Genomic DNA, 13,366 nt, shown 5'->3' on the forward strand with positions numbered 1-13,366 from the left:
TCATTCATTTTCTTTTCAGCTTAGTCCCTTTATTAATCTGGGGTCACCACAGCAGAATGAACCGGCAACTTTCCAGCATATGTTTTACGCAGCGGATGCCCTTCCAACTGCAACCCATCACTGGGAAGAAATAGATTACATTACTTTTCAAAATACCCTTAATCGTAAACTTTTTTATTGCTTACATGTTCACATTTTATGTATAGCTGCTGTCTACATGACATGGCTACTCTGACAAATGAAATCTGGACGATATTTCAAGCCTGTGTAATGTCATTTCTGTTTGTGTGTTAATTAATGATTGTTTATGCAATGCAGAGATTTACAAACACTTTACACCTAAAATATTCAAAGATCTCTAAGATTTTAGGATTGTATTTAAATTATTTAACTTCTGTATGCATTTGCATGTTCACCATGATGGCCACTGCATTCAGGTAAACAAAAATACAATATTGTATCAGTTTTTATAGCATTTTATTTGATAATTGCTTTTTATTTTCCTTAATAGCTTTCTCATGAACTGAAAACCCTAAGCTCCTTCACAAAAATCAGTTTGGGAGACCTGTATTACATGTCAAGTTTGGTGAATTACATGATGTTGATGCAAAAATGCTACAGTGAGCATTTTTTAATCAATATGTAATACAGAATAATCATATAAAAGAATCATAATTATCCCAAATTCATATTAAGTCAACAATTATCTATAAGTGATCAAAAATGTTCCAGATTACATTACCAAAAATGTGTAATCCAACAGATTACATTATAAATGTTGTTATTGTAATCAGTATTGGACTGCATTTTCTAGATAATCTTGATAATCCATCCCCTCACTGCCTTTCAGTTTGACTTGAATGCAGTCTTGTATTACACCTAATAGCAATGCGGTGAAATTCTCTGGCCCGTTTGTCAAGAATCATTGTGAAAAGCAACATTGTTGTGAGCACAGGATATGCTTTATAGAGACGATCCTCGTTGCCACAGCAGATTGAGGAGTGTATGAATGAGGCATTAGGCTGCTTGACTCTGTGGGACAGTGACTGTGAGAGCGTGTTCATGATGGGGCTGCCCTGGCTGCTGGTTTTGGAGCTCGTCCTTTACGCCGGTTGTTTCATCTGCGGGGTGATAGCAGCCGCCTGGATGACACTCACTCAGGTAATGCTAATTCAACATCCATGTCTGATCGATGCTAATTTGTGAAGCTTAGCAGTATGATTTAATAAACAGAAAACCAACTGTGCAACACTGTATCACACGTGTCTTTTTACACACTTAAATCTGTTACCGTTTAACAATGTGTGTTATCTTGCTTTAGGTTATGTTTGCTGATGTGAATTGCTGTCTGGTTTCGTTTTGAAAGATTAATTGAATTTTAAAATAATTTTTAAAGATATGTTACATCTGTTGGCGTTCAAGTTTGTTTTTGGTGTGAAAAATCTGTGCAATATATATCAAAATATGTGCTGTTGCTGATCCCAGGTCAGACACAGCTTTTGCCATGTGATCAGTCGCCTCTTGTACCATATTATGGCTTATTAAAAGCATATGATACTGGCACGAAGCACTTTCCATATACATCTGTTTGTCACACACTTGCTCATAGTCAAATATCGCTTGCTAAAGTGTCTTCTTATGTTTGTTACATGCAAATATAGATTATGTTTATGTGTTGTCTTCTTAGGGTCACTTTGACGGGCTCTGCGTCCTCTATGGAAGTGTTCATTTCAACACATCAGGCCAGGCTTTGACCGTGGAAGGCTCTAGTTCTCCTTCTGTCTGCTATTTTGTGTCAGCCATCGCTGTGTGCATGGCTATTTACTGCTTTTCCCTCATTCTGTACTGGATCTATGCCAGCTGTGTGGAGGAGGATGTGAGAAGGTGACTGTGTTGCACTGTTTCGATATTAAAAGACTTCACATTTAACTTGTTATTTATAGATCAAATGCTCAGAATTCTTGTGTTTTGTTAAATGTTTGCATGTATTTACAGAGGAACAGTGTCTCTCAACACGTCTCTGGGAGTCTGTGGCCTTCTTCTGTTTTTGCTATTGGTATCAGGATGTATTCTCAAGATCGGTCGGGACAGTCTATGTTTTTCGGTCCTACACAACGTTCCCTCCCTTAACAGGTGATTTCAACTTCTCTTTGTGACTTTTGATATATATTTTTAAAAAGATTTACCAGTAACACTTTACAATAATTGTACATGAATAATGATGTATTAATGTGTAAACTAGTCGGCGCCAATAGCCTAGTGGTTAGTGCGCCGACATATAGCACCCAGGTGCTCGCGGTGACCCGAGTTCGATTCCCGGCTCGAGGTCCTTTGCTGATCCTTCCCATATCTCTGCTCACCACACTTTCCTGTCGGTAAATCTCCACTGTCCTGTTATAAAAGGTGAAAACTCCTAACAAAATTATTAAATAAATAAATAAAAATAATGTGTAAACTAAACATTACTTTTTATGAACTAACGAGGAGTTAATGTATGCGCTAATCCTGAATTAACTTTAACTACAACAAGAGTTCATGTGTGAATAATGGCTACCTTGATTACTTGTTAGTACATGTTGTTAATTAATGTGTTAATTAACATTTAAGTTTAAGCTAAGTGTAACCAACATGAACTCCTGAGCCATTTTGGTAAAATTATGTCATGACTTTACTTGGAGGGGTACATCACCATTAACTCATCCTTAACTACTCATGAACTCCTGTGTTTAAACTGTTGATGTTAATGTTGACAGAACACTTTACTATTGTTATTCAGTGTAAATGTACTAGACGGACATGCATAAGGAGTTCATGAGTAGTTAAGAATGGGTTAATGATGATGTATAATATAATTATACATTAACATATCATTAGTTCATGATGGTTAAATTAAGAATGAACTAATGTGGGTATTAATACATTAATTAACAAACTATCATGTACTAACAAGCAATTAATGTAGCTATTATTCACACATGAACTCTTGTGACTCATGTTGTTAATTGAAGTTAACTCATCAAACATTAACTCATCATTAGTTCATAATAAGGTAATGTTTAGTTTACATATTAACAAATCATTGTTCATGTACTGTTATCAGGGGCGTAGCAACTGGGGGGGACAGGGGGATGTGTCCCCCTCACTTTTAGAGACAGACCATTTAGAAACAGGTGATTAATAATGTATGATCTCATATAGCCGCCCCTCCACTTTTAAAATGTATGCTACGCCCCTGACGGTTATAGTAAAGTGTTACTGATTTACCTCCAATCTCATATCATCCCTGAAATCCCAAAAGTTTTACAAGTGTACATCAAGTTTTAAAAACTTTTGCAGCCAACAATGCATAGGCTTTGAGAGCTAACTCTATGCAAATTATTCAAGGAATTGGATTTTTTGGAGGAACTTGAAAGTTTTGTACATCAACACAGTGTTTCTTGATGGAATGCAAAGGTTTTGTTAGTCAATGCAACATTTCTTGAGAGCTCTTAAAACTGTTTGCCTGAGGTGATGGCAAGTTTCTTGTGAAAACACTTTTGTGAGTGAAAGAAAAGTGTCTTGGAAACATTTTGTAATTGAAAGCAAAATGTTTGCAAGTTAATGCAAAATGTATTGGGACACAGCAAACTTTTACGGCAATTTGGAAACCACAAACCTATGTAAAATACAAGAATGCAAAAGTTGACAGGAAATTAAACGTTTTTTGGAATACCAGAGAAGTTTTGCCAAGCAGTGCAAATGTTTTAGAGAAAAAAAGCATGTTTCTTGTAGAACAGCAAAGGTTTTGCAGGATTTTTGGGAATAAACATGATTAAGTAAATGTTTCTTGGGGAGATGCATTGGCTTTGAATTTTTTTAGGGGGCAGCAAAGGTTTTGAAAGTTAATGCAAAGTTTCTTAGGGAAATACAAACTTTTTTAAAAGGAACACATATGTTTAGGCCAGTCCAAGCTCATTGGAAATGCGTGCATCAGCCTAAATTTTTGCGAAATGTAAAGCATGTTGGTCTGGGTATGTTTCGTTGCATGTTTCCGATGACAAGTCCACTAGAAGGCACTGTCTATATTTTTGTCAATCTGAAATACGTTACTTAGTGTACATTTTACTGCGCATTTCATAAGTTGGCGGTTCATTATGCTGTGGTGACCCCAGGTTAACAAAGGGACTAGGCCGAAAAGTAAATGAATGAATGACAAAAATGAAGCATTTTCCAATGAGCCTGTATTGGTTTTGTCATGATGTTATGTTTTGTGGAAAACGTTTTTTGGAGAAACGTAAAGCTGTAAATGTTGTGAAACGATGCAAAAGCTAATCACTTTCCCTCATAATAAGTTACAGTTAAAAAATTTGGTTCTGGAAATACTGTTTATTTTTAGCTGTGAAGATGCAGAGAATAAGACATGGGCCCACCCATACTCTGGAAATCAGTTCTACACAGGACTGTACAGTACTGAGGTTAGTCCTTTGGTTTGATTTTTCTTCATACTGTTTACAGTGATTTTTATTTTTATTTTTTAATTAATTAATTTTTTTTACATTCAATGCATCTGTCAACCATAGATTTTTTTCTTGTACGTGTTTTTGTAACTGTAACCTTATACGTGATGCTTCATACATACCAGCAAGTGTCAGTATATATGCACCCCAAATCAGTTTTGATTTGTTTTTAATACAGTGTAAATTCTGTTCTCTCCTCCACAGAGGTCTATGTGGGTCAGCTTCTTCTTCTGGATATTAATAACGGCCGTGGTGGTCATACAGAGACGCCAGAGCTCCAGTTTGAAGGTTTGGGGTGATGATGAGTGGAGTCGTGCTGAGACAGAGCCCTTCCTCCATCGCCCGTCCCGCCAGAGATAAATCATTAACACATAAAGCTATCATGCAGTCTTTAAGTACACAAGCCATAATGAAATGTTTAATATCTTTGTGGAACACTTGAATTTGAACTTAATCATTCACATACACAATACTGTATGATGTTTTATAGTTACAATGATGCACAAATGTCTTAAGGCAGTGTTTCTCAACCACATTCCTGGAGGAGCACTAGCTGTGCACATCTTCCATGTCACTTTAAGCAAACACACCTGATTCAGATCATCAGCTCATCAGCAGAGATTGAAAGACCTGTAATGGTGTGACGGACAAAGGAGACGTCTAAAACATGCAGTGTTGGTGGTCCTCCTGCAATGTGGTTGAGAAACACTGTCTTAAGGTAATCTCTAGAGAACTGACTGACATGTCAGTGAGCAGGATGGATATATGAAATATATGAAAGATCAGGATAAATAGAGAACGGCAAACCTACAGTAAACCAACCATTATATTGCAAATCATAGTAATAATGACAAGTGTGAGAGGTTTTATTCTCGATAGTTGGACATTTAGTAAATGAATAAATAAATTGACATGCATTACTTTGGCTTGAAATTATTTATTAAAGGAAACTGACTAGATAATTACAACAGGCATGAATTTAGCACAGCAAATTAGCTGGGAAAACAATTATGGGCAAAATTTTAATTAATATTTGTGTAAATGTAACAATATTAATATTTTTTATAATAATGTAAGCAGTATTTGTGTAAATATTTTGTCTTGTTTTGCGTATAAACGCTTGAAAGACTGACTTTTCAGCATTCATAGTAGGGGAGAGGGGTAAGTTGTCACACTTTTCATACATTCGAAGTTATACTGAGCACTATACATCACAATGTAATAAATGACATACCAAATGAAAAAAGGAAGTCTCGGGCAGATATTTTGTATTCATTAAATTATCATATCTTATCTCATCACGGAGCTGTAGAGTGTTGAATGGAGAATGTGCACAATCTGCCCCATCAGCAGGTAAGTTGTCACACTAGATTATCTGAAAATAAGAACACAACTACTTATGTGTGATTATTGATTTTAATTGTTAAAATCAAAACAAAACTTAAAATGTAAATAATCAAGCCTAGAGGGTTTGGAAAAAAATATTTCAAACAATACACATGTAATTCAAAACATTTAACAGACAAAACAATTTTACTTTGAAATTTAAACTCAAATGTTCTCTGGCTTGCGCATAGATCCATGATAACTGAATGGAATGCTGCAGATAACTTGCATAACTTAACATCTATTTACCCTTCGAACAAATTGATGCCCTGTGTCGGATTTAGGGCAGAGTTGGTGCTGGGACCTTGCAGGGAAGAGTTGGTGCTGAGGCCTGGCAGGGAAGAGTTGGTGCTGAGACCTGCAGGGCAGAGTTGGTGGCGAGGCCTGGCAGGGTAGGGTTCTGATTAAGGCAATCTGTGACGTAGGATGGTGCAAACTTGGTTTCCAGAAATACATTTCTGTTGTAAGGTTGAGTCCCAGCCAACCTAAACCCAATCTGAATATTCAGCAGCCAGAGGATAGGCAATTGCCACAATGCCAGGAATACCTTCCTTCCTTAATTCCTGCCTTTCCTTGCTTAATTCACATGTGACATCTTTCCCCAAAGTCAATGAGACAACTTACCCCAAACTGACATTTGTGCTAATGTTGGCGAAATGTTAGGGTTAGCCTAACGTAGCATGTCAGCAAACGTATCAAAAGACACGTTACTGTCTCATCTATGTTGTGCGAAATAACTATTTTTAACATCTATACCTAACAATGTTGTACTGAATAAAATTTAAAGTGATTTGTTTTTACTTTTTAGGGTAAAAAATAAGAAAAGTGTGCTAACCTCAGATTAGAGCAATCTAGACCACATGTGAACAGGAGGTTGACTATAAAAAAGCAGTCATGCAAAGTGGCTATTTGATTTTTAAGATAGCACCTCTTGTGTTAGAGTTATGAACAGTGTGACAACTTACCCCGCTCTCCGCTACCTGTTACATTTAACATTAGAGCTAAATATAAAAATGTCTTTGTACATATTTATGTTTGTTTCTTGCAAAATTGTAGTGAAAGTTTGTTCTCAGTATATCAAAATTGCTTCTTTACAATTATGTGCTGTGGGGTGTTTGGATGATTAAATTAAAAATAGATACATTTAAGATTACATTCACAGTTTAATTTAGCTTAATAATTCCTAACCAACCATCACCAGATTAAAAAAAACTAAGGAGGTTTTCAAAAAATACCTGACATCAGCCATTGGTCGATAAACTGATATTGAAATTGGTTGAGGGATGCAGTTGTGTACAACAATTTTGTATTCCAGAACAGGTTGCATCACGTTGTTGGATATCATTTAAATACACATTTGACTTGTGTGACTCAGGCTGAATTTCAGCTTTGTTGTGCATCATTTTTTGTGTTATGTGTTCAAAATGGAATGTATTAACAAGTCTACAATACATATACACTCAACAGCTAGAAATTCCCCATTATGAACTTATAAAATGAGTTCATACGTTGAATTGAACTTACAAGCTTTCATTTCAAACTCCTGTGAGAGTTTAAAATGAATTTCCTCATCTGACCACAAGACAGCATTTAAAGCACAATCCGTTGTGTGGTTAAAAATGTAAAATATAAAGTAATGTTTGTTTGTAGAAATCAAGTCTTTGTATTATTACTAACAGCCTGCTAAGTGTTAAATAACTATAACAGTGTTTGACCAAGAAGTTAATGTAATCTGTCTGAGGGGTTTGTAATCCAGCAGAGCACAAACAAAATGGCATCCCTTCTGGGGAGTGCTGAAATTCACTCACTCGTTTCATTCACTCCTTCAAGTGCACTATTTTAGTGGACTAATGTAGGGAATAGTGAAATTTTAGTGGTGATTTCGGATACAGCATATGTCTCCTTAACCAAAATCATCTAATTCAGATCATCAGCATAGACTACAGGATCTGAAAAGAGTGTGGCAAACAAAGGAGACATGAAACGTGTAGTTCTGGTGGAATGGTTGAGAACCACTGTCATTGACGATGGCTGAACTCAATTGGTTTCCAGGCTGTTCCAGGTTGGAGAAGCATTGAGAAGCCCCCTGAGGATAATTAAATTAGCAGAAAATTGTACATTTTGTATAAACAATCCCTTTTTTAAAAAGATGCCTGTCACCCCAGACATCATTTTATACAGTCGGAGTAAACAGTTTTATAAAATTCTTTTGTATGTTTAATTTGGCACAAATCCCATTGTGTGTAATCTGAATTTCTCACAAAAAAAGCCCACTCTGTAAAATTATTTCAAAATGTAGGAACTAGTTTTATTCTTTGTTTCTCTCATTTGAATGGCCAAACAATTTTCCCGCCTTGTTTCAGAGCTGTTTGCTTAGTTTGCGAGCCTGTCTCTCTTTGGCCTCATACGCGGCTTTAGTGTCCAGAAGAACCTCCAGCGTCTTGTTGATCTCCGCCATGTCCTGTTGGAGCAGGTCACTTTGGCTGTGGAGGCTCTGGCTCTCCTCCCTCAGCCGCTCGACTTGAGCCACCATCTGCGCGCTCTCTTCCCGACACCGCGCGTGCAGCTCCGCGGCCAGTGAGAGCAGCTCCTCCGCCTGGATCACCGCCGAGTCCAGCTGGTCCTTCGACATCCCGCGACTCTTCACCTCACAGCTGACCCACGCCGCGTCCAGTGATATTGTGAAGTGGGAAAAAAAGGTTTTAAAGCCAGACAGAACTGCATAATGAATGTAAATATTGATTTGTTTTGGCTATTATTTTAGGTCAAACAGTAGGCCTGTTTTCTCAGTTGACCATATTAATACTGTGGCTAAAAGTCATGGTCAATTGACGGCAATAGTGGTAGGCCCGTAGTCAGCCTGGTGAATGCGGTGGTTCTTTTTCCTCGAAAAGTGGACTTTTCTGCAGTTATTTGCATTATTTACTATTTAATTGTGAAGTTTAAATAATGCATTTTAGTGACACTTAAAGCACAATTTTTAGCTGGACTAGCATGTTGCGTGGTCATCATAATCACTTTTTGATGTAGCCTACCAAAAACATTTCCTAAAGATTTAGAATAAAGATATCAATTTATATCTAATATAATTTTTAAAATACAAATATGATTAGAGGAAAAAGGAACCTGTTAAGGCTTTAAATTAAAAATTGCCAATTAGGCAAAGTAAATTGTCATTTATTAGGCAAATAACAAACTGTCCAGCACATTCAACTTTCTTGTCAGAATTTGGCCACTTAAAAAATAAAAAAATCTAAACATAATAATAATAATAATAAGGCAGAGCTTCCTGATTTCTAGCCTCTCTTGTAAAAAAGTACATTTGAAAATTCATGGATAACAACACTAGCCTAATTAGTACAAGTTTTATAAGCTTCAAAATTAACTTTTGGTGCTTTTTATTGGTCATTTATTTGTTTTCTTTCCAGAATAAGGTCTAAGATTTAGAATAAAAGTTACTTGTAAAATGTCTTTGCTATATAACACAATACATTATTAATCATTTTAACGTTTTGCTTTTAAAAAGGCTCTTTGGTGTGACAATTTCCCTTCAGTTGGTCAAGATGTTAAATGCAATTATTTTAAAATAATGTTCAAATTTATTAATGGGTCAACTTCAGCTAATTAGAATTAAAAGGGGACTTCATACACTGAAACTGTATGATTGCAGATTCACATCAACGTTTAACAACTAAGTTTTGTAAAATACATACAGTGGAAGTCAGAATTATTAGCCCCACTGAATTATTAGCCCCATGTTTATTTTTCCCCCAATTTCTGTTTAACGGAGAGAATTTTTTAACACATTTCTAAACATAATAGTTGTAATAACTCATTTCTAATAACTGATTTATTTTATCTTTGCCATGATGACAGTAAATAATATTTGATTATTTTTCAAGACACTTCTATACAGTTTAAAGTGACATTTAAACGCTTAACTAGGTTAATTAGGTTAACTAGGCAGGTAAGGGTAATTAGGCAAGTTATTGTATAATGACGCTTTGTGTAGACTATCGAAAAAAAATATATAGCTTAAAGGGAAACAATAATTTTGACCTTAAAATTTTTTAGAATCTTTTATTCTAGCTGAAATAAAACAAATAAGACTTTTCTTCAGAAGAAAAAATATCAGACACAAAATTTTCTTGCTCTGTTAAACATCATTTGGGAAATATTTAAAAAAGAAAAATAAATTCAAACGGGGGCTAATAATTCTGACTTCAACAATATAGTTGTATATATTTATATTGTATATAACTATATACAACTATATATTTGTAAAGTATAGATTACCATCAAATAGATAAAACCTATGTATTGTTAGTATTGTTGCGAAATATAATGGCAATTTGTATTTAAATGGAATCTATCAATAATAATTTATCTAAATATGCCTAAAAGATTATATGTTATATAATATTGTTACACTGATTTACATTTTGTAAAAAAAAAAATGATTACATTTTAAAAGAAAATGAGACACATTCTAAAAAATATGGGATAAAACACCACAACTTTGTTACACTTATTGATTTGATGCTTCATTGACCCATATGTGATATAAACTGTATAATTTAATGATACAATTTTATAAGGAAAGTATGGCAAATTTCTTATAAATGCAAAGATTAAAAGATTTGACCAACTACAAGACTCATCTTAATGCAGTTCACATGATTTATAAGCACATACAAGTATTTAAAAAAGTGTTTCTCATCGCTGTCACTCAGACAACATGCTGTGTGTCGTCTCTGTGACCTAAATCTCTGATGGCAACACTAGTCTGAATCACCAGGCTCAGGGGAGGTAACAAGCTGCTTAGAGAAGAGCTTATCTCAGCGCCACACTGTTACTTCCCTTCTCTTACAACTTAAATAAAAAAGCAGAGCACATTCAACAATCAGATCAACTACACAAAGCGTCCGCTGTGTTTTAACAGCTAGAAATGCCACTGGAATGCAGTGCTGATTGAAAATGAATGCTTCACATTTAGGAATTAAGTGTTTTGCAGTTTACTAATTCAGTCACAATTAGAGTCCTCTTGTTGTGTACATATTTGACATTTTTATATATAATTATAACGTCCTAATGAGTAATGCCATTCTACTCTAAAGTAATTTTGAATGCATTGTTTATATTATTGACTTACCAGACTCTCTTCTCTTCCTCTATTATTGGCAGCAGCAATGAAGGACCTGATCCTGTCCTTCAAACCCAGATTATGAACAGAGGGAGGGAGAGGAAGGACGATCAGAATGCTTTAACATTGTAAGTCCCTGCAGTACAGGTAATCAAGAAATACTCTTCCAATTAATTATGTATTATATTATGTAGCATTGAAGAGTTCAGATGCAATAAACCTCTGTGACGTCTGAAATTTTCCTTTAAAATTAGCATTTTCCTGTTTATGTTCAGTTATTTGACTTTAAAGGCAATGGAAATAACCTATCCGTTGCACTATGAGTAAAATTACTGAAACTACACACAACAGCCTCAAGAAAATGCTAATTTTAGATGGAAATTTCAGATGGCACTTAGAGGTTTTTGCATCTAAACTCTTCAATATTTTTTTTTCTTCTTAAAGAGATGAAAACGCACCCAGAAATGAAAACGAACCCATTCTTAAAGGGTTTCAAATCTTTATGAATTTCTTTTTCTCTGTTGAACACAAAAGAAGATATTTAGAAGAATGTTGGTAGTCACTGACATCAACAGTAGGGGGGGGGGACGTATCATTTTTAACAATTTTTTAAAAGTATCCATAGTTTTTTTTTTACAAAAAATTTGTACACCCAAGTTAATATGTTGTAGGAAAATAAGTATTTTTAGTAAACAGAAAGAATTAAAGAAACTAATTAAAAAATACACAATTTTGTTGATTTTATTTATTTATGTTTTTGAAATAACTTGTTTGAATTTAAGAATAATGATGTTAGGTGACCAAAATCTGATATTAATGCATATAATTGATTAATAAAACAGTTTTGTTTAAATGCACCAAAATATATTGCTATATTTAGTTAGAAATTAATAAAACTATTCATTTTCAAAAATAGGTGTACTCATTTATGCTGAGCACTGTACACAATACAATGAAAGTCAATGGCTACAAGTTTCCAACATTACCCTAAATATTGTATGTTTTGGCGAGAGTAGATAAAATTATAACAGGGTTTAAATTTTAGTGTAAAGCGTCCATTTAATACTTGTAAAAGTAGGCTTCGCTGTGGAAAAGCGGCACTAGGTGGAGCCATTGGCCAAACACATGTGATTTGAGCCTGCAGTGCAGCACGTGGCACTCGCCAACATGAAACATGACATTCAGTAAAAATAGATGCATAAGTCGTTTGAAAATGCGAAATTATTGTGTACTTAAGTATGTAATCGTATAAAAATATATAGTATCTTCTTTTAACTGCCTCCAAGTGGATGTGTCTGCCAAGTCTCCATTGATCCAAGTCTAAAAACAACTGTCATTAGCCTAGAGTTACCAAGACTAAATCCAGGAGTTTACAGCCTCATTCATTGATACTGAAGGATCATTCAAAGTCAGCAGAAGCATTTGTGACGTTAAATATTTACCAAAATTCAATAAAATGAGTATACTTTAAAGGGCACCTATTTTACCCCTTTTAAAGATAAGCCTTTGGTGTCTCCAGTGTTGTCTGAATATATTGTAGCTGTTTTTGTAGCCTGTGGCGTTAGATAAAAATTAGCTGCTTCTCCCCGCCCACCGCTTCCACATGCATGTCTGCTTCCCATCATGCGTTACGTCAGATAAACAGCACAGTGACAGACACAGGCTCATATGTAGCTGAAATACAGCTCAAAAATACCAAGTAAGTTTATTTGATGTATTCGTGGTGGAGTTTATTTAAGCCTTTCTGAAATATAAAATTTCAGCATCAATATCACTATATGTGCGTCTGCGAATTGTCAGATCACAGGGTTTCAAATGCTGTCGGGATTAAAATCACTTAATTTACTCACACTAAATTTAACTACAACAGAGTGAAAGTTTAGAATTTCCATGTGTTTTTAAGGCACATTTAAAGATTAATTTTATTTAATTATTTTTACAATGAAGTGTTATTTAACATTTGTAAATGTATTTATCTTTCCTTTTATTATATTATAACATATGTGCTTCCCTAAAATAATTAACCCAATCAATCTAAAATTATGAATCTGAGCTATTTTTTGTCATCTGGGAAAGCTGTGCTCATATCACAATATATATATATCACAGAACAAAATATTGCAATGTCAGTTTTTTCCCAATATTGTGCAGCCCTAATTTTAAGCTTTATATACTTATTATATAAGTTCTCTCATTTCAATGGCCAGTGCTACTAGTGCACTTATAAGTGTACTATTTCAATACTACTTGAGACTAAACTGCCCATATTTTTAGATTACAAGCAGTTGAAAACCTCTAAAATACACAAATACTCTGCAATGTTTACTTTCTCAGTGACCAT

At 34.7% G+C, this 13,366-nt stretch overlaps 1 protein-coding gene across 1 annotated transcript; it reads left to right on the forward strand.

Moving 5' to 3' along the window:
* The first annotated feature begins 769 nt into the window (after positions 1-769).
* tmem179bb (transmembrane protein 179Bb) lies at positions 770-7,345 on the forward strand. The gene is made up of 5 exons (XM_056446296.1): positions 770-1,161; positions 1,688-1,884; positions 1,996-2,133; positions 4,376-4,454; positions 4,701-7,345. Exons 1-5 carry the CDS (start codon positions 1,006-1,008, stop codon positions 4,854-4,856), a joined length of 726 nt encoding a protein of 241 aa, XP_056302271.1. The 5' UTR covers positions 770-1,005; the 3' UTR covers positions 4,857-7,345.
* The last annotated feature ends 6,021 nt before the right edge of the window (positions 7,346-13,366 follow it).

The sequence above is a fragment of the Danio aesculapii genome, chromosome 21 (assembly GCF_903798145.1).
Source record: "Danio aesculapii chromosome 21, fDanAes4.1, whole genome shotgun sequence".
Classification (NCBI taxonomy): Eukaryota; Metazoa; Chordata; class Actinopteri; order Cypriniformes; family Danionidae; genus Danio; species Danio aesculapii.

Bases quoted from the DNA above. Each gene is read 5' to 3' on its own strand.
- tmem179bb (XM_056446296.1), top strand. From the start codon at position 1,006: ATGAATGAGGCATTAGGCTGCTTGACTCTGTGGGACAGTGACTGTGAG. The intron at 1,885-1,995 runs GTGACTGTGTTG...ATGTATTTACAG, and splicing joins GTGGAGGAGGATGTGAGAAG to AGGAACAGTGTCTCTCAACA. The intron at 2,134-4,375 runs GTGATTTCAACT...GTTTATTTTTAG, and splicing joins AACGTTCCCTCCCTTAACAG to CTGTGAAGATGCAGAGAATA.